The sequence below is a fragment of the Impatiens glandulifera genome, chromosome 3 (genome assembly GCF_907164915.1).
Source record: "Impatiens glandulifera chromosome 3, dImpGla2.1, whole genome shotgun sequence".
Lineage (NCBI taxonomy): Eukaryota > Viridiplantae > Streptophyta > Magnoliopsida > Ericales > Balsaminaceae > Impatiens > Impatiens glandulifera.
In genome coordinates this window covers 11,587,445-11,608,786 of record NC_061864.1, presented here as the reverse complement: position 1 = coordinate 11,608,786, position 21,342 = coordinate 11,587,445, and the positions used below count along the sequence as shown (strand labels likewise).

General features: G+C 31.1%; 3 protein-coding genes across 8 annotated transcripts; 1 reads left to right on the top strand and 2 right to left on the bottom strand.

Moving 5' to 3' along the window:
- Positions 1 to 167: 167 nt before the first annotated feature.
- LOC124929465 (serine/arginine-rich-splicing factor SR34-like) lies at positions 168 to 4,664 on the bottom strand. Of its 6 annotated transcripts, none has more exons than XM_047469832.1 (14): positions 4,566 to 4,664; positions 4,173 to 4,261; positions 3,819 to 3,884; positions 3,662 to 3,736; positions 3,454 to 3,562; positions 3,322 to 3,368; positions 3,162 to 3,219; positions 2,415 to 2,464; positions 2,263 to 2,319; positions 2,036 to 2,148; positions 1,875 to 1,931; positions 844 to 877; positions 516 to 664; positions 168 to 443 (listed from the first exon to the last, which is right to left on the bottom strand). In XM_047469832.1, exons 2-14 carry the CDS (start codon positions 4,254 to 4,256, stop codon positions 440 to 442), a joined length of 903 nt encoding a protein of 300 aa, XP_047325788.1. In that variant the 5' UTR covers positions 4,257 to 4,261; positions 4,566 to 4,664; the 3' UTR covers positions 168 to 439. The 6 variants fall into 6 exon arrangements, 1 of the variants encoding a protein (XP_047325788.1); XR_007098660.1 differs by lacking the exon at positions 168 to 443 and adding an exon at positions 1,074 to 1,336 and having other exon boundaries at positions 572 to 664; positions 844 to 958; XR_007098659.1 differs by lacking the exon at positions 168 to 443 and adding an exon at positions 1,108 to 1,336 and having other exon boundaries at positions 572 to 664; positions 844 to 1,011.
- An 11,565-nt stretch (positions 4,665 to 16,229) lies between these two features.
- On the top strand, positions 16,230 to 19,292 carry LOC124929410 (UDP-glucuronic acid decarboxylase 2-like). The gene is made up of 7 exons (XM_047469766.1): positions 16,230 to 17,020; positions 17,123 to 17,270; positions 17,678 to 17,757; positions 18,286 to 18,369; positions 18,458 to 18,532; positions 18,617 to 18,709; positions 18,798 to 19,292. Exons 1-7 carry the CDS (start codon positions 16,388 to 16,390, stop codon positions 19,032 to 19,034), a joined length of 1,350 nt encoding a protein of 449 aa, XP_047325722.1. The 5' UTR covers positions 16,230 to 16,387; the 3' UTR covers positions 19,035 to 19,292.
- Positions 19,293 to 19,599: 307 nt separating this feature from the next.
- On the bottom strand, positions 19,600 to 21,317 carry LOC124930904 (caffeoylshikimate esterase-like). Its single transcript, XM_047471273.1, has 7 exons — positions 21,149 to 21,317; positions 20,974 to 21,064; positions 20,851 to 20,883; positions 20,490 to 20,770; positions 20,257 to 20,394; positions 20,088 to 20,186; positions 19,600 to 20,007 (listed from the first exon to the last, which is right to left on the bottom strand). The coding sequence occupies exons 1-7, from the start codon at positions 21,170 to 21,172 to the stop codon at positions 19,708 to 19,710; spliced, it is 966 nt and encodes a 321-aa protein (XP_047327229.1). The 5' UTR covers positions 21,173 to 21,317; the 3' UTR covers positions 19,600 to 19,707.
- Between the last annotated feature and the right edge of the window lie 25 nt (positions 21,318 to 21,342).

The following is a 21,342-nucleotide window of genomic DNA, read 5'->3' as shown; positions in this document are numbered from 1 at the left end:
TACAAATGTTTAAAAGAATGATCCAAAATATAAAATGACCTTCAAGAACTAGTAAAATATTTGTCTTCATTAAGGCATTCATTTATTTTTCAATAACATTTAATTTGTCATATACTTAAACTTTGTCAGACCACCAAACCCATTGTCTAGATTTGTAGCAGATAAAATGTCATAAAAAGGAATACCAAATATGAAGAAACATTCATGAGTACAAAAATCTGTCAATCTCACAAATAAGGCATCTACTACACTACTCAGATTGTTGTTTTAAGAAGAAACAAAGCAATGCCAACTAGTTTTAGGTCCATATTCATATAGTTCAACTAGACTCAAGCAACATAGAGCAAGCATTAACTAGTTCTAAACCATAGTAATATAATGAGCAAACTGAGTCATTTCAGCATCAGACATCATTCAAAGTTCCGTCATGGGAAAATAGTTACCTGTCAATCACAGACACTTGCATTTAGTGGTAAGTTCAAATATTTTATAACCAAATAGGAGTGGGGCAGCACCTGGAGGCACTTCTGCTAGGGCTCCGACTTAGACTTTTGCTCCTCAGTTTTTTGGGGGGGCTTGGGCTTCTACTCTTGCTCCTCAGTTTTTTGGGGCTCAAGCTTGGACTCTTGCTCCTCAGTTTTTTCGGGCTCTTACTCAGGCGTTTCTACACAGAAGATAAATTGAAACAAACCCAATATACAGGAGCAATTGACAGGAGATTTGGATCTTATTAAGCCCTTACTCAAAAAAGTTTCAGAAATTTAATATAGCTTAAGAATAAAGAAGCCAAACAAAATAATTCATATGTTACTCCCAAGGTTTTTGTACAAGATTTTCACTTACAGATGGTACAGGAGATTTTGATCTTGATGGAGATCTGCAAAAGTTCCAGAAATAACCGAATTTAATACCCAACCACAAGTCCAGTTAACGATTTGATCCAAGAGCCTTGACGCCTCTTCCGTATCATAGATAACAGTACGAGGATAGACAAGACAAAACAGTGCAAAGCTTCAGAAGAAATAACAGAAAGGTTTAGAAAAAAAGGGTATAAATCCATCTAGCTAGAAGACCTGCGAACTTTGTATATTATATACAATCACAAACCGCATGCTCTATTAGCTGGCCAAGCAGATTTTGAAAATGGTTTGCTCCCAGTTCCAATTACGCTAAGTTAGCACGACTTCCATGCAATCCATGATCTTTGTTCACAGTCCCACTTAACAGACACAAGCTGCCCATCCAGAAAACAACCACAAGAGTTGTGGGGCATTTTGAACCATATTCCATCAAGATCCTAACATCGCAATCCCCAGAATGCTGGATATATCCATATCTAAGAAACAAAAAGGGACTCACATATATATAAAAGGACAAAATTATAATTCCAGAATCCACTATATTTGAGCTATGACATAAGATGGCCAAGCATGCAAAACAGAAAGAGTCCTTATAATTTCCCATTGAAGTTTACTAGGCTGTGTAGAGGAAGATTGCAAACTAACTATATAAACTTCCAATGCTACTGAGTCTTATAACTCGAGATCATTCTAAACACCAACCCACCACCCCACCAAACAAAAAATCAATTTAAAAAAAGGCATAATACCAATGCAAACAAAATTATTGGAACATTAACAAACAAATGTGGAATAAGAAGTGGCAATATTCAACATCGTAATCATAAATGTATGAAGAAAACAAAGCTGACACCCTATTAAAGTGGAATTAAATAAGCTCATGGGTTGAAGGACTCGGGAGGATAATTAAACAATAACTTGGCAAACACCACTACTAACCCATAAAGAGCAAAAGATAAAAATTGAAAATGGAAAGTAGACGAGGCAAAGAAAACAAGTCGAAAAGAAGGTAACCTTGACACACTTGATCTCGAGCGGGACCTACGTGTTGATTTAGCTTTTGGAGACTTGCTGCACCACAATCAACAAATAACAGCATATAACAATAAACAAAAGGAAATAGATGCAAATAGTTAACAAATATATTGAAAGAAGAAAGATGTCTATAAATATACCTCCTGCTTTTACTTGGACTTCGGCTGCGACTATTGCTCCTACCTCTAGAGTTGGAGCGACTCCGGCTGCGGCTCCTGGAGCGGCTTCTACTCTCACTTCTATATTTTCTCACCTATGAAATACATACACAAAACATTGATGAATTGTTTTATGGGTAAAATTAAAATAGATATAAACAGAGTGTATCAGTAAGGCTGCAACAAATAACTGAAGGTTAGAGCCATACACGAACAATTGAACGAGAAAATGCATTTTTAAACTCAGTGTCATCCAGTTTCCTAATCTGTAAGAAGACCAAATTTCTAGATTAGTCAAATAAGTGCAAACCAAATTAAATAAGAGAAAACAGGTCATCCAAAGTTGTAGTTTATAACTCACAGCATATTTCATGTCATCAATATTAGTGTAATCAGCAACTCCTGTAGTGCCTGCGAAAAATTATACATATGGAATTTGTGAAACTAATAAATTGAAGATAACCAGTTTGGCCACAATTTCGGTCACTTTGCACCAGTTCAAACAAATTCGTCATGATAATAAATATAAATTAATGAACCAGACACCAAGGGAAATTACAGGGTCAGAAAAGATTTCATTACGCTTAGCCCAAACAGTGTGTCAGAGATACTACAACTATACTAAGAAATATTGTAGCAGAAGGAAGAAAAATAGGGAGAACCTAAATCTACTAACAGGGCACAGATGATCTAAAGATAGAATCTTTAACTACTATATAAATCTAGGTAATTAAATAAATTCATGACATACAATATAGCAATCACAATAAAACACAAAAAGTTCATTCAACAACCAGAAAAGCAGTATCCTTCGCGTTTAAATCTGAACAACACAAAAGTACCAATTAATAGTACCATTTCCATCACGGAAGACTTGGGAGAAACATACATCCCTTCTTTACGCAGAAGGAAGAAAAACAGGGAACCTAAATCTACTCACAGAGCATAGATGATCTAAAGATTCAATCGTCAACTACTATAAAAACCTAGGTAATTAAATAAATTCATGGAATACAACATAGCAGTGACAATAAAACACGAAATGTTCCTTGAACACCAGAAAAGCGGTATTAAATCTGAACAACACAAAAATACCAATTAATAGTACCTCTTCCATCACGGAAGACTTGGGAGAAACATACATCCCCTGCTTTACGCATATGATCCTATATGTAAAGGAGAAGACTTAGGGAAGTTTTATAGATTTTAATTACACAAGTGTGCTTGAGAAACCAGATTAGTATAAGACTCTTGGGACAGAGGCATACTTTTAAATCCTGCCATGAAGCAGAGGAAGGCAATCCAGTGACTTGAACTGCAAAAGTAGATTATTAGATCAAATGTGTCAAATTAAACACTGAAGTTAGAAACATGATGCATGTAAAATACATATAACTAACCACGAAACTCTGTGCGTCTTGAAATTCCTCGGCTGGAACGTCCACTGTTACTAAAGCTATGTCGATCTGTTGATGATGAATTTCCACGACCTCCATGTGCAAGTTCAACCTTAATACAAAGCATTAAATAATTAAACACACAATCTATTAAAATGTCAAAGACACGACAATTGGCAAAAGAGGGGAAAAACTAGCATATTTCACAAACCCGCAGACGGGATCCATCAAAGTCGTAGCCATCACGACCTCGGATAGCATCTTCAGCATCACGCATCTCTTCAAACTGATGAATTTTACAATATTATCTAATAGAAGTAAGAAAATTAAGATTCACTTCACTCTCACTTGAAAAAACAGAAACATACCTCAACAAATGCATAACCAGGTGGTCTTGGTGGGATTTTCAAATCAATATGAGCAATTGGACCATACTGCACGTTCATTAAAGATGTCAATTTAGAAATAACCAAACAGATATCACTGTGCTTAAACACCAAAAGAATCAAAATTTAGATCCATGATGATGTAATGTATCAATACAATACGATAAAGATCATGTAAGCAGATACACTAGAAGCTTAGCATTTTGGATATCATGTGCACTGGAAAGACCAATAGCTTTAAACATCTAAGAAAAGCATGTACTTTGACAAATTCATAGCTATGCCACCAAAAAATAGTAGGTTTTCACATCCTAATAACATAAAGTTAAGTATAACCTTGTAAAACAGATCTTCAACTTCCCTCTCGCGAATATCACCAGGAAGATTTCCGACATAAATTGTTTTGCTTGAGCGAGTCATTGTTCCTGAAACGAACAACAAATCTGAATAAAGAAAACGACTAACGATGAAACTTGGAAAGTATAATCTAAATCGAGATAGAGAATGAAATCCAGCACGCATTCAAAACCCTAACCGTCTAAAAAAAGAATTCAAGGAGAATAATAATCCGGCATTCGAAACCCTAATTTCAAAGCCAAAAGAAAGAATTTACCCGAACCTGAGTGCAAAAGAAGTCGTGAATAGAACGTGTAGATGATGTATGGTCGAGCTTACAGAAATTTAAATAAATTTAGAAAGAGAATACATAAGATTCAAAGCAGGCGTTACCTTCGACTTCAAATCCTAGAGAGAGAACGAGTTGAGACGGCGAGAGAAAATGCGACGGTGGAGTGGAGGCTGGGAGGGTGATGTCTTAACAAAACGTGCTTCACCGTTGGATCTATATGACTCAATCCAACGACTATTAGTTAGTGTGTCCAAATTCACATATACTTTTACCTATCTAATTTTATAATTCAATATAGCCAATTCATTAAAAATACATTTTAATTATTAACACTATTTAATGTTTTTAATTATATTTTAAGGTTTTTTATTTGTTAAATAGACTTAATAATTGGGCTTTCTTAATGGCTCAGCCCAAATTCGATTTCTATTTTAGAGTTTCAGAAACCATGTTATAAGTTATAACTCTAGTTTATTTTATCAATCTTCTCAATAATAGTTTATTTTTTCTAAGTTTTATTCCGTTAGAACAAATTAGTATCAGAATAAGGTTAAAACGGTTGTTTGTTTTGTCTTCAATTGTGATTACATCAGGAATCATTAAAATTAACAAGTTCACGAGGAGAAACAGTTTTAACTTATTGCAGGTCAATACTCTGAAAGTGTCTTCAGAACCGTTGAGATGGTCATTTTGAAGGAGAATGCACATTCAACAATAATGTTGTATCTTGTAGATGATGTAATCATCGAGGTCTAAGAGGAGGAGAAGGTCACTGGGTTATGGTTGAAATTGGAGAGTCTCTATATGACCAAGTCGCTCACCAACAAGTTGCTTCTGAAACAACGATAGTTCACCTTGCGAATGATGAAAGATTTGCAAATTATAGAATACCTAGATCGATTAAATTCTATTATGTTAGAATTAAGAAATATCGATGTTAAGGTTGATGATGAGTATGTTGCCTTAATTTTGTTAGTATCTTTGTCTTCATCATATGAAAACTTTGTCCAGTCTTTCATTGAGAAAGATACAGCAAGTTTGGAAGATGTCAGGTATGTCCTTGATTCAAGGGATCTGTGTCATATGGCGGCTGGTACAATTACAAATAGTCAAACTTCAAGGTTGCTTACCAGCAGAGGTAACAGGCGACAGAAAAAGAAGAAAACGCGACAAGTCATTTATTTCAAAGGATCATAAGTCAACTGGTATCTGTAATTACTGCAAAGAGATAAAACATTGGAATAATGAATATCTTTTGAAGAAAAAATCCACAGAAATCTGATTCTGGTTCTACAGTTGTTGCAAAAGATTAAACATTATTTAATGATGATATTGCTCTAGTAATAGATAGACACATTCATCAAGTTGATGCATTGGTTTTTGATTCTGAATCTTCGTATCATATTTGTCTTCGAAGGGAGTGGTTTGAATCTTACAAAAAGGTAGATGGTGGTAGTGTTCCTATGGTCAATAATTATGTTTGTAAGGTAGTTGAGATTGACTCAATCAAGATTAGGACAAACAATAGTAGATTTTGTACGAGATCAGACATGTTTCACTTATTATTAAGAATTTGATATCTCTGGGTATTCTATATATTAAGGATTTTGGTTAAACGGTGAAAATGGAGCTCTGAATGTTTGTAAGGATTTTGATGTTATTCTGAAATGTGTCAAAAATGACACTCTATATTTATTATAGGGTTCTACTGCCTCGTGTTTTGTTTACGTTGCATACTCAGAGATTCACAAGGATGATATGACTAAACAAAAATAAGAGAATAGAACCCTATGAGAAATACAAAGAGTCATTTTTACACTTTTCAAAATAATATCAGAACCCTTATAGGCATTTAGAATTTCATTTTCACCATTGAACCAAAATCTCTTAATATATAGCATACCCAAAGATATTATTTTTTTAGTAATAAGTGTAATATGTATGATTTTATTCAATGTACATAATCTACCATTGTGTGTCATAATCATCTTGATTGAGTTAATCCCAACTGCCTTATAGGAAGAACTATTAGCCATAGAAATACTACCACCATTTACTTGTTCGTAAGATTTGAATCACTTTTTTCGAAGACAAATATGATACGAAGCTTCAGAATTAAGAACCCATGCATCAACTTGATGAGTGTGTCCATGTACCACTAGAGAAATAACATTATCAGATAATGTATTATCTTCTGTAATAGTTGCAAAACTAGAATCAAATTTCTGTAGATTTTTAATTAAAGGATATTCATTATTTCATTGTTGTTAGATAAATCAGACCGGTTCAAACATACCTAACTTAAACAAACTTTCCATGCAGGAACAAGGAACCGAACCGGAACCGGCTAAATAAAACTAACCGGTCAAGCTACCAAACCGATCAAGAATACTTGGAACGTGACCGCACAAAGAAAGGATCAGCCAAAGCCTAAAACCGGAATCATCAAACAGCCGATCATCCACAAGGCAGAGGAATAACCGGAAGAAGTCCGGCTACATTACTCATACCAAAAGCCACTCGGCTAAGTCAAGCGGCCGACCAGTACAAGAAGACAATCTGGGTATCTGTTGAGAATGATACCAAAGGAACAAACTGAATACTTCCATATCCATGCAAGTCTGAGGAAAGACTGTAGGCTGCAGAAAAACAGTACTACCGGATCCTTCCACTTCGGGATAAGCCAGAAAGGAAATCTTCCAAGTACAGACAACTGTCGGACAGTGCCTACATCAAGTAAAAGACAAACCCGGCAGGTTTGTCTTACAAACCGGAAGAACAGACCGGGAGGTCTGAGACAATACCAGGTCTAAGGTTGACCATCAGGTCTGAGGAAATGACCGCAGGTCTGAATCACTGCACCTCTGCTCAGCCAATCAGATTCAAGGAAATGAAATATGACCGTTGGCATATTTCACCTATAAAAGGAGGCAGTTGCAGAAGAGTAAATGCAGAACACTCAGTGAGACAAGTGAAGCGTTAAGAGCATTTACGACAAGTGATAAAATTGTGTTATTCTAAGAAAAGCCTAAGTGGTAAAGTCAAAGTGTGTATTACAATTTCGGTGTGAATTGTAAGAGTATTATCGAGCAGGAAATAAGTCTCGATCGGATTGTACTTGTATTCCTTAGTGAATATCCTTCTCGCGGTTTCGAGAGGAAGGGGTGACGTAGGAGCTTTATCTCCGAACATCCATAAAATTTGTCTTGTTATTTACTTTCTGCCGGCTTCATTATCTAACCGACTAACTTAACCACACCGCTCTAAACCGACTCTATACTAACCATACCGAATTTCCAGATTACCGAAACCGACCCACCATTCTCAAATCTCCATCATCCGAAATCGGCTTTGTCTATAAAACAAGTGTGCTGCTTCAACCTGAAAGCAAATCTCTTCCGCGCTTGAACCTAGTTCAAGGATTTGTGACAGGTTGTGTAGTATTGAAACCCCGGTGTTAATCTCTAACCGGATTAACCACCACCCTACGAGTGAGAACCGCTAAACGGTCCAACCCCCGGTCCTCTAGCGGCTACCTAGATCCTAACAATTGTACTTTTTTCTTTGCAGTAATTACAGATATTAGTCGGCTTAAGACCCTTTGAAATAAATGACTTGTCGCATTTATTCTCTTTCCCTCGCCCGTTATCTCTATTGGTAAACAATCCTGAAGTTTGACTATATGTAATTGTACCAGCCGCCATATGGTGTAGATCACTTGAATGAAGGGCATGCCTAACATCTTCCAGACTGTATTTTTCTTAACAATGAAAGACTGAACAAAGTTTCATATGATGGAGGCAAAGATACTAACAGAGTTAAGGCAATATCCTCATTATCAACCATAACATCGATATTTTTTAATTCTAAATTTATAATAATTAGATTCTAAATTGTCTAAAGCTATTAATGAGAGTGTAGCTGAAGGTCGATCGAAGGATTGGAGGTTAGTTATTCACTACAAGTTGTTGAGAAGAGGATAAAAGTGAAAGATGTAGGAACTGGTGACAATCCTAATGATATGTTCACCAAGTCGGTTGCTCATAACAAGTTTCAATATTGTTTTGACTTGCTTAACGCTATAAATTGTTAAGTTTCCTAAGACAACATTAGAAGAAAGAGATAGAGAAGATAGAAAATTTGGGCATTGACTAATGCATCTGGATCATCTGACATTGAAGAATGCATTTGGGTCATCCAATACCGACGAGTGCATTTTGGCCATCTTACACAAGCGATTGCATCTGGATCATCCGACACTAACGAGTACATTTGGATTATCTGACATCTACGAATGCGTTTGGGTCATCTGACATCGACGAATGTATCTATCGCATTCTGTTACTTCCTTCTCTTTTTTTTACCTTGTGATTTTCTTGAATAACCAGAATCCTGATTATCTCTTTTTAATAAGAATCTTTGTTGTGGACTTTAAGGATACGTATAAGGTACTTCAATGTAATTGGGTCCGGTTCTGATTTTATATTTGTAGAAGAAAAGTTGCATCATTTTAATATTTAGTTTTCTTTTAAAATTAGACTACTTGTTGTTATTAAATAACAATTTGATAATTATAGTTGCATTAGTTTGGCTTCATTAAGCTCATCACTATATTAATATTATTGATAGAAAGAGAATTGACTTTTGGATTTTGTTATCCTTGTATGATGTTATTTTCTTACATCATTCAATTTGGATTTAGGTTATACAATTGTGAATTATTAATTATAAAATAACATATACATCACATGAACCAAGAGTTAAATAAATAAAAACATTGGACTTAGTAATTGTGTTTGAAAAACAACTAAGGTAAAGGTTCCCACTATCAAGGATGTGATGTTCCGTTGTCGGTAAGGGGATCGGATATATCAGCATTTTTTTTTATTGAATTACATATTTTTGTCTTAACAGATTAAATCAATTTTCTAACTTTACCAAGCTAAATCGATTAATAAATTGTAAGTAATAGTTATAAAAAAATCGACATAAAAACAATTTAAATGTGTATTTCAATGAATAAACTTTGGATCCTTGTTATTCCTTATAGGAATGAATGGATATAAACAAATGGCCATGGAAACTTAACATGTGATTAAAATAATAATAGAAAAAAGAACATAAGGAACATAAAGGAATAAGAAAGGCTATCTATTTGTATATCTGGCCTGTTTCCAAATGGGCTGTAAACATATTAGATCTCAAGATAAACATCGATCATGAAAGCACTAGTTTGTAGGTATGATGAATGCATAAAAAAAAAATACAAATTCAACTAACAAAGAATTCATAATTCATAAATTTGATTAAGATCAAATTAAAGGTTTCTCCTATCAGTGATCATCAAAATACAAATAGAGAAAGTCAGCAAGGGAGAAGCAACTAATTACTGAGAAACCCATCCAACTTGTTTGATCTTGGGATTTTTTGAATTTAAAAAAGAAATATCATAAAACCAATAATTATTTGAGTTTTTAATTGGTTTAATTATTAAAATATTTTTTTATTTAAAAATAAAGTAAATATTTTAGTTTATAAAACGTGTAATTTGATAGTTATAATGATGTAATAAAGATAAAAATTAAAAAAATAAAATTAAAAGTAAAGTAAAAAATCGCAAATCAAACCAGCTCATACTAAAGAAGATATCAAGGAAACTTACTGAAACAATAGGTTAATTATTGATCCTTATAAAATTCCCTGCCTAAGAGAGCATCCCAATTTTCTCTTTTTTTATTTAGTTATGACTACCATTTTATCTTCAACTTGTATTTTTCAAGATCTAAGAGATGTGATTCCAATCTTATATATGTTGATTGATTTTCAGTGGCCTAAGAGATTTTATTAAGGTTTTTCAACATAGAGGTTATATTGAAATGATATAACTTTTTAATTTTTAGAACATAACTTACACTTTAATTTAAGGACTTATTATGAAACTCAAACTTAGTAGTTAAAAAACTTTAAAAAAAAAAACTGTAAAAAACATTTTTTATGGAACTAAATCATTTTCTTTTAGAAACAAAACAAACCAACTAATTTGTAAAAAAAATTCCAAAAAGTACAACAAAAATAGGTTGAATAATATAGACCAAACAATAAAGGCTAATAATGACATACCTGTAAATACTTATAAATGGGAAGGAGAATTTTGAAAGTTCACATATGAATACAATTATGATAAATTATAAATATGAATCACTTGTTTTTGGTAATTTCCATAAATTAGGATGAATGTTACCCTCCAAAATTTATGTTGGTCAATATATTAATTAAGGAATAGTGAATAAGGCATTATTTTGTAAACTGACAATCATAATAATTGATGTTGTTGGAGTAACTTAAATATATGAAATAAAACAACCATATTTTTACTAAATTTATAATATAATCTTACAGCAAAATTATTAATATTTTATACAAATTTTAAAAAGTTTTGACTATTTTTCGTAATACCCAAACTTTAAATAAGATTTACTAAAATGGTCAGCTTTTAATGAACTTGATAAATTGCTTTAGAGCTTGTTTTATATTTAGTTACTGAATTATTTTTAAATAATTATTATTATATTATATATTATTTTAATAAATAAATAAATAAATTTATCAATTAAAATATGAAATTATTTCAATTTTTTTAACTTATATAATTTATGTTTTCAGTGTAACAATTCATAATTTATATTTTTTTTAAATAACCCAAAATAAAATTAAACTGTAAGTGGCGAATATTGTTTTTTATTTAATTCTTTTTTATCGATGGTTCAAAATACCATCTTACTCCTTAAACTTCAAACTTTATTTTCAATTATACTTTCTTGTCATTTTGTTGAAACTAAGTCTTGAAGTGAATATTTTATTACAATATATGCAATTAAAAATCAATAAAGTATTTGTTTTTTAAAATGGAATACAAATATTAGTTAATTATGTTAATATATATTATAATTTGTGAAAATATTATTATAATATTATATCAATTTTTTTTATAATTTAACTTATATAAAATAGACAATAGGTTATGTTAATTATTTAGTGTGCATATAAAAAGATTCACAACACTTGTTGCTTTGATTATGTTGTTTGATATAATGGTTTCTTAATTTTCGTATACATGCAAATACAGTTAGAAATGATTTTTTAATTTATAATTCTTAATATTAATTAATTATCAACCAAATTACTTCATTTTAGCATGTTTCATTGTACTATCGTCATAGTCATATTTATTAATAACATGATGTCTCACAAAATTATGTAAACAAATAATTGCTATAATATAAAAATTATTAGACATGATTAATTTTTTTTTATAAATACCATTATTTGTATTTTTAAACATAAGATATAATTGTTCCCTGGGATTGGCTTTGGGCTTTTCCTGCGCAACTTAGGTGGAAGGCGAAGAAGGCCCCCTTCCGGGGGTTCGAGCCATCAGTGAGATACCACTCTGGAAGAGCTAGAATTCTACATAAGATATAAATTTTAAGTAACATAAAACAATATTTCTAAGTTTAAGATATAAGTCTCAACTAACAATTTTTTTTTTGGTATTTTGATAAATAAGTTAAAAAATAAAATAAAGAGCCTTGAGCTGGGCAAATTGCCCCAACCATAACTTAAGAGGTTTTAAATCTATATATCAAGTGTGCTACACCCATTTTCAAATAAAACTTAGTTGTTAAAAAAAATAAAAATAAAAATCAATTATTTTTATTTTTATTTTTTATAACTTAATTTAAAAATCGATTAAAAAAAAATTTTGTATTAATTTTTTTTCTTAAAAAGTCTTTTAATTAACTCACTTTTTTTTTTATCACTTCTTACTTTAATAATTTTAAAAAATAATTATAATTATGATGATGTACATAAAATATTAATTTTTAAATTTTTAAATAAAGATAATATATATAATTATTTATAGGAAATGATCGTGGAAGTTAGTTGGAGGGAGAACATAAGAGAGTACCAAATGAGATGCTTTGTTTTATTATTAGATGCATGTAGTAATAAATAATTAATCATGCTCTAAGATCATACTACCAAATGGAGGCGTTATGCGGTTGGTTGGGGTGTCATTTTCATTTATTTAATTGCTTAGACAAATAAATTGCTTCTTTAATTTTGGGATAGTTGATATCTTACATTTTTTCATAAACCTTTAATTATATGGTCTGACTTGTCTTTATTAATACTTTAAGTTTAAAATATAACTTAATAAATCATTTACTAAGACAATTAGTTAAATATATTTTTTTACAGTTTTTTAATTTTTTTTATTTAATTTTATTTCTGTATTAAATATTAAATTTAATAACAATTTAAAAAAAATATATATATAAATGTGTTTTTTTGTTAAATAATAAAATTATAATTTAATAAAATTATTTATCAACTAATTAAAATATGATGAATTATTTTAAAATATACTTTATATTATATACTAAAGTTTTTTAAATAGTAATTTAATAATTTTTGTTTAACTAATATTAATTTTTTATTTTGTTTTGTAAATAGGAAGTTATGAGTTTAACTTTCATTTAAGATTGATTAATATTTAAATAAAAAATATATTTAATACAATATTTCTCTCACTTATATATATATATATATATATATTTTGTTGTTTTAAAACTTTTAATTATTATTATTATTATTATTATATATATAAATAAACTGTACAATATAATAAATATTTATATATATATAATGAATCTACTTAACATTATATTTTATCATATTTTAAATAGTACAGTACGAAATATTTAAATTAAAAAATAAAATATATTTAACTATCTATGTTAAATTTTAAACTAGTATTGAATGTATTTATGACTTATTAGTTATTTTAAGTAGAATCATACTAGCTAGATGTATTTTAAATCGAACACCTGAAATGTGTGAAAAATTATCAATTATCCTTTTTTTATTAATAACAAAGAGTATGTTTGATTTGCAGTACAATAACTCAATTAAAACATCATATTTTTATTATGTAATTTTTGTTTGTAAATCTATAAAAATGTATCTTGTTGTAAGAAGTGTGCACGGTAGAACACAATGTCTAGACCCATAAAAAATAAACACATAATAAGAACAATGCAATCAAATGTAGTTATTTATATATTTATATATATAAACAAATTCTAAATAAATGTAGTTTCTATATTCAAAAACATTAGGGAAGTCAGATTATGCTCTATTCGTTTAAACTTGACTAAATCTAACATTAAGTTTAATGTTGCAACTTGACTAAATCTAACATTAAGTTTAATGTTGCACTGTGTTTGTGCTTCGGTTAGAACTTAGTCTTTTTATATATATTTATTTTTGTTAGACAGAAATTCAGAATGAAATGAAAGAGGATATATGATTGTTACTATATTATATATTATGAAGATAAGTTGAATATAAAATATTTTTCTGGCATCACTAATACAAAATTATGCCTTTTTAAAAAGAAAAAGGAAAATATGTATATATTTAAATTTATATGTGAAATTATCAAAATTTATAGTGCATTTGGGTTAAAATGTGTAGTTGGGGAATCATGATTTCAATATATGTAAGTTTGAATGATTTTTTTAATATTCCTGAAAAAAATTAACTAAAAGATCTTAATTATATAAGATTAGCTATAATTGTTATCTCTCAATATTGATATTAATTGTTTGTGAGCAAGTTAACAATAAAATTTAAATACTTAATCTTATATTGAATAAAAATAAATAAACATATGTAATATGATATTTCATTTTAAATATTAAAAAAAAAACTAACAATTACTTACAAACACTAACAATTCATGTTTCACATTTTTATTATTTTATTATAATTTGTTTCAACGACAACTCTATTAATATAAATTTAAACTTTTGAAATATTTATTTTTAATATTTAGATTTACAATGCTTATAAAATAAATTAAACACATTAAATCACTATCATTTTATATCAAACTTATTATACAATTGACTATATCCTATATGATTTTGATTTATAAAGTTTAATTTCTTCAAATTTAACATTTATTTCCTCTTAAGGGAATGGATATGGTTAACCACAAAGTGATAAACATAAGACTTTTCAGTCTTTGACTAATGACACATCCCTAAAAGAATTAATTTTTTTTGGAAACTAAATTAATAAATTTATATGCTAGTGCTTCAAATTAATATATTTTTTTAATTAGGTGTCACAATCAAATTTTATTTTTCTTTATTTTTGCTCAACTAAACTAATTCATGTAAAAGTCTACTTTATTAACTCGTATCTATAATTTCTCATTTTAATATGTTGTTTAAATAATAATCTAATTTCTCTGTAATTTCTTATTTTTTAAAATTACTTTCAAATAAGGTCATTATATTTTATTATATTGAATTGATAATATTACATTATTAAATAATAAAAAAAAAATCTTATTTAGTTATTTAAAAAATATAACAAAAAATATAGAAGAAATTTTAATAATTTAATTAGTAAAATAATACATAAATTATTTAATGCATCAATGTTAGGCATTATCTACTACTAGGGAGGGTTAGTTATTGAAAGATGACACATTCATTGAATTAATTAAAAGTCAATTGAATTTATGCATTCCTTAATATTATGATTTTTTTAATTAAAATGTTATTAATAAATATCTCATCCTTTTATATCAATACCTTATTAAAATGTTTATATTCTTTTATATATAAAAAAAAGTCTGGTTAAACGATATAACTACTAAAATTGTTAATTGTTTTCAAAAAAATTAATATTTATTAATTTAATATTTATTTTTTCTCTCTCCTTTATTTTTTTTATTATTTATTTAATTAATTTATCTCCTTTTATTATTTTTTTATTATTTTTTTATTAGTTAATTAAGTTATTTATCTCCTTTTATTATTTTATTTTTTGTTATATTATTATTTTTTTCTATTATTTTGTTTTTAATATATTAACATAATTTTTTTTTAAAATTAGTTTAATATTTTTATAATATTTAATTAACTAATTTATAGATCAATGTATTTATCCGTGTCTTCTGTTATTTTTACTTTTTCAACTTTGGGATGAATAACAGCAAATAAAATTCTTTTAACAAAATTAGTCAAATAATTATTTAATAAAAATATTTGAATAAGATATTAAAAATATTAGAGCATCAAAAACATGTTTTAAACTATTTTATACATTACAATATTTAAGTATTAGTCTCTAAAAAGAGACTAACTAGTTTTAAAATAATTTATGTTAATATAAAAAAACAAAATAATAAAAAAATAAAAATAATAATTAAATCATAAAAAAAATTAGTAAAAATTAATAAATATATTAATTAATTAATAAAAAAAAACAGAGAAAAGAAAAGAAGAAATTTTGAGAGAAGAAAAAAATTTAATTATTAAAAACAATTAATTATGGTTATTAAAGAGGTTAGATGAGTTAATTTTTAATAATATGTACGTTTAAATAATTTTTTTTTAGTTTATACATTTAAATAACTTTTTTTTCTTTTTTATATATATTGGCCTTCCTGTATTTAATATTATTTATTTAATTGATTATAAAAAAATAATTATATGAATTTATTTTGTTTAAACAAACAGGGCCTTAAATTCGTTAGATCTGAGCAGTCTGTTGGGGACTTAGCTTTGCAGCAGCCGTTTACTTTTCATACCAGAGCCGGTGAGGGTAAAATTGTAAAATACTTATTATAGGGCAAAATGTGTTAATATAAATATATATAGTATAATAATAATGTCTTCGTTCTCGCAGATCCATTGCTCGTATTCTTTCTCTCTCTGAATAGTCCTCTCGCCGGAAATAGAGACGGAGAAGAAAACCAGAGCAGAGAATTAGGGTGCGATTTACCGGCGTAAAGTCAATTCTGATATAGTAATTATAAGCCCGCACATACGAACTGGTGCTAATGGGCTCGGAGTTGATCTTTAGAGGACACGAGGCGCAGCCATTGTCCGACTCATACTCGCCCAAACCGCCTAAGCCATGGCTATCCGTCACTAGGCCGGTTCGTTATATGCTCCGAGAACAGCGATTGGTATTTGTCCTCGTCGGCATTGCCATCGCAACCCTATTCTTCAGCTTCGCTCCTTCTTCCTCTTCATCATCGTATGGCGCAGTCGGGAACGTCGGTGGTGGTCGATACGATTTTTCGTCATCTGGATCGTATCTTCCGTCCGATCCAAATCAGATTTCGAATCGAGTCTTCTACCAGCAGAATCAGCTCGGTTCGTTCAGTTCTGGCGCGAAGGTGCCGCTTGGATTGAAGAGGAAAGGGTTGAGGATCGTTGTGACTGGCGGCGCTGGTTTCGTTGGTAGTCATCTTGTGGATCGGTTGATTGCTAGAGGAGATAGCGTGATCGTTGTTGACAACTTCTTCACAGGTCGAAAGGAAAACGTGGCGCATCATTTTGGAAACCCTAGGTTCGAGCTGATCCGTCACGATGTGGTTGAGCCACTTCTCCTTGAAGTGGATCAGATCTACCACCTTGCCTGTCCTGCATCGCCGGTCCATTACAAGTTCAACCCTGTCAAGACGATTATATCCTTTTTTAATTTTTACTTTTGATTTGATTGATTGATTTATGAATAGTATCACAGTATAATGTAAATCCTTGATTCTGAATCTGATTCTGGCTGACACAAGACCAATGTTGTGGGGACGTTGAACATGCTTGGTTTGGCAAAGAGGGTTGGTGCGCGGTTCTTGCTAACGAGCACCAGTGAGGTTTACGGCGATCCATTGCAGCACCCTCAGGTTGAGACCTACTGGGGCAACGTCAATCCAATCGGTCAGTACTTCTATCTCTCATGGTGTTTGATAGATAGATATATAGATAATACAACATCGATTGATTCCAGTTTAGTTCGATTCTTTTATGAATTTTAATTAATCGAATTCGGTTTAACACCGACTAAACTATATGGTATTCAACGGTGTTATCATCAAGTTTGGTGTCGTATATCTCGTTAGGTAATCAAAATTGGTGTCTCTTAATTTGTGATTCTTTAATATTTGTGGGGCAGCCATAGCTGTCAATTTCAGCAGACTTTTCAAATAAAAACTGAATCTACGGAAAAAAATGTTGGAATTTGGTGGGTAGGCCCCCACAAAATTTGGACTTGTTCGATTATTTGAGAAATATTCAAATGATTTTCGAGCTTCATTTCATATGGGTGTTGGATCATTGACTGACAGGTGTCCGTAGTTGCTACGATGAAGGAAAGCGCACAGCCGAGACATTGACAATGGACTACCACAGGGGTGCTGGCGTCGAGGTGGGTCCTTTTCTTTTCTCTCTCATTCTTTCTTTGTCTCTGTTCAAAACGGGATTAGTTTTTTTTGACTGCTTATGGACGGACTTGTCTTGTGTATTTTTTCTTTTTTTACACTTCAAATAACTCAAATCAAACGAGCCCAAGACAAAAGTGGAAAATAGTCAATTATTTGTGGTAACAATCTTCAGGACCATGGAACACCCATACAAAAATCATACTATTCAACCTGAACTTGATTCCAATTATAATCATCCTATGCCAAAATCATACAATTAAACATATTCATATTGTTAATAACACTTTTTAAAGTACATTTCTTTTAAAGTTTAGGTGCTACTGTTACTTCTTACTAGTTTTGTTGGTTCAAAATTTTAGTATTGTCTTCAAATTTAATAACTCATAATCCCAAATCTCAACCAAACAAAAGATACTTTTTTGCTGGGAATTGGATTCTTAATTTTATTGGGTATGGATATGATGGAGTTTCCATATGTTTGTGTTGGTTATGTATGCTGGTCTGCACTGCAGGTGAGAATTGCTAGGATTTTCAACACCTATGGTCCTAGGATGTGCATTGATGATGGCCGTGTTGTTAGCAACTTTGTCGCTCAGGTATTTGTTGTTCTCACTTCCCAGTACACACTTATTATATCAGAAAAAAGAAAGTAACAGTTGTTGTATTTGATGATTTAAAATACAGGCTTTAAGAAAAGAGCCATTGACTGTTTATGGTGACGGGAAGCAGACCAGGAGTTTCCAGTTTGTTTCAGACTTGGTAAGCTAAGCAGCACTTGTTTATATTGGTTTGTTACGTATTGTGAATGTCTAGATTTGTGAAATGGATGGTTTATTTTAAAAGGTTGAGGGACTAATGCGTCTTATGGAAGGGGAACACGTTGGGCCATTCAACCTCGGAAATCCTGGGGAATTCACCATGCTTGAACTTGCTAAGGTATTCTATGAACTAATAATGTACTATTTTTGAAAGAAAAAAGAAGACACAAAGATAAATATGGTGGTGGTGGTGTTTAACTGGGTAGGTGGTTCAAGAGACAATAGACTCAAATGCGAGGATTGAGTTCAGGCCAAATACAGAGGATGATCCTCACAAGAGGAAACCTGACATCACAAAGGCGAAAGACCTGCTTGGTTGGGAACCTAAGGTGGCACTTCAAAAAGGACTTCCTCTTATGGTTCAAGATTTCAGGCAACGAATCTTCGGGGACCAGGACCACAAGGATATCAATACCAACAACAACAATGGAGTTTCTGCTTGATGTAAGCAATCAATCAAACAAACAAAACAATCAAATATTACACCACATAACAGTAGTATTAATTGTTAATTACTATTGCTGTTTAGTGGTCCAAACATGTTTTTTTTTCTTCTATAGTTTTTTGAAGTTTGAACAAGGACGATCCGAGCATATAATATTATTATATGTATTAATTTCTATCGTAATTGTAATTTACTAGCTAGATTCATCCACATACGTTTGTTCCTTGTTTCTTTATAAAAAACAGGATTACTTATAGCAGCTCTTTCTCAAGTGTTGTTTGTTTACTTATAAGGCTTTGGGTGGTGATGAAGATCTATCAGAATTTGTTTTAAAAATTTGTTGCACTTTTGGATTTGATTCTTTTAGCTTGTTTGATTTTGGATTTATTTCTTACTATATATACATATATTATATTCCTTTAAATATTAATGTAGTAACAACAAAATTACAATACTTTTTTTGGTTAAATAATAAATAGGAAGTTTTTTTCAGTTATTGTTGTTTGAATCCGGTTATTGGCAACATCTAATTCTCAACAGCAACATGTTCACATGACTGAATCTTAAAATGTTTCTTAAAGATAATAATATATTTCAATTCATTTTTTACAAAAATGAGTTATACAATAGGTTGGAAACAAGCTTTAGATTTATCCCTAAGGATAAAAACTTTACAATGCAGACTTATGATAAATGTTCCACCTTTGAGGAGATGCTGATGTTGCTGCTTTATTGTGATGAGCACCGTGGCCCATATCTTGGGATGATCTCTTGTCAAGCCACGCTACTATGTCGGAGAAGACAATCTCGACGTTGTCCTCAGTCTCCCCAAAAGTTAGACCGTGCCACATTCCCGGGTACAATTTCATTGTCTTGTCCTCACTTTTCGCTTTTTCGTACAAGGCTCTGCTAACTTCTGGATCAGTTACCTTGTCTTCCTCTCCGTGCAAGACTAGGAATGGAAGTATTATCTATACAATAACAACAAACACCAAATCAGATCAGCTCAGATCCCTCCTCTTGATAGAAAAAAAAAAACGCAAAAGAAAACCTCATGTAGAGTGGCCTCAAGATTCATGCTAGTTCTAAGCAACTCCAGGGCAGTCTTTAGCCTAGGCTTGTCTTGGTATATCATCTTGTTGCTGCGAACCTTACATAAAAAACCCGACACATATAATTAGACTTTAAACTAAATAAAGCACTTTGAAGATCAAAATCACCTGTTCTCTCTTTACAGGATCCTTGAAGGCAAAATCAATGACATCCTTGGTAGGAACAATTTTCCATTTGGGAATCAAATCTTCGACTTTTGTCAATATGTTAACCACAATTTTGGGTGGTTTAACCTTCTCAGAAATCTTCATCATCATCATCATCATCAGTTCAAACATCAAATTCAAATATATGCATGATAAACATATTAAAAATGAATGAATGAATGAATATTATTTACCTTACACATGGGTGCAACAAGAACAGCACCATGCCAGAAAGAAGGATCCTTCTTATGAAGCAACAAAGCTACAGCTCCTCCCATGGATTCCCCATACAAGAATCTCTTCTTGTCTCTGTACTCTTCTTTCTCATCACAAACAGACTTGAAAAAGTTATAACAATCGTTCACAATCGATTGAAAGCTCTTCACGTAGCAACGAATCCCTGCCGATCGTCCGTGCCCTTCATAGTCTATCCCGATTACACCATAACCATGTTTTGCTAGTTTCGTCCCACAATCTGCATCATCCCCACCAACCATTGCATTAATAATTAGCTAGCAAGGTATATAAGCCATGTTTTTTTGTTTTTGTTTTTACCTTTCATGAAATTACTGCATTCCACGCCATATCCTGAAAGAAAATAATGGATCCATGGTCAAGGGAATGAAGAAAACAGAAGCATGAAGCAGAGAGAAATAGAGAGAGATATGCAGGAGAGACCATGGCAGAGGAAAACCAGAGCTTTTGGAGAAGAAAGAGGCATCCATCTGCATGTTAAGAGTTTGACGCCTCTGGTGTTCAAGATAAACCCCTAATAATGACATTTACAAGAGAATCCCACCATTAATGATTTACTCTTCTTAAGATAAAGAGGAGATATAAAAAGAAAACTAACCTCTTGATAGTGAACCAGCTCCATGTTTAAAGAAAACCAGTGGGTTGGTGGGTTCACTACTAGGTCTCTTTAAAGAGAAGAAGGACAGGTCGGGGGGACGATGATGTCTGCCAGAGACAGAACCAGAGCTCTGTTCCTGTTCTTGTTCCTGTTCCCAAGAGAAATGATTAACATAAAAGATGGAAGCGGTATAT

Excerpts from the sequence above, each read along its gene's own strand:
- LOC124929465 (XM_047469832.1), bottom strand. The coding sequence starts at position 4,256 with ATGACTCGCTCAAGCAAAACAATTTATGTCGGAAATCTTCCTGGTGAT. Across the intron at positions 3,563-3,661 it reads TTGATGGATCCCGTCTGCGG|GTTGAACTTGCACATGGAGG; the intron begins GTTTGTGAAATA and ends CTTTGTATTAAG. Across the intron at positions 2,465-3,161 it reads AGTCTTCCGTGATGGAAGAG|GCACTACAGGAGTTGCTGAT; the intron begins GTACTATTAATT and ends AATTTTTCGCAG.
- LOC124929410 (XM_047469766.1), top strand. The coding sequence starts at position 16,388 with ATGGGCTCGGAGTTGATCTTTAGAGGACACGAGGCGCAGCCATTGTCC. Across the intron at positions 17,271-17,677 it reads GGGCAACGTCAATCCAATCG|GTGTCCGTAGTTGCTACGAT; the intron begins GTCAGTACTTCT and ends ATTGACTGACAG. Across the intron at positions 17,758-18,285 it reads ACAGGGGTGCTGGCGTCGAG|GTGAGAATTGCTAGGATTTT; the intron begins GTGGGTCCTTTT and ends TCTGCACTGCAG.
- LOC124930904 (XM_047471273.1), bottom strand. The coding sequence starts at position 21,172 with ATGGAGCTGGTTCACTATCAAGAG. Across the intron at positions 20,771-20,850 it reads ATGCAGTAATTTCATGAAAG|ATTGTGGGACGAAACTAGCA; the intron begins GTAAAAACAAAA and ends GGGATGATGCAG. Across the intron at positions 20,008-20,087 it reads TTGAGGCCACTCTACATGAG|ATAATACTTCCATTCCTAGT; the intron begins GTTTTCTTTTGC and ends GTTATTGTATAG.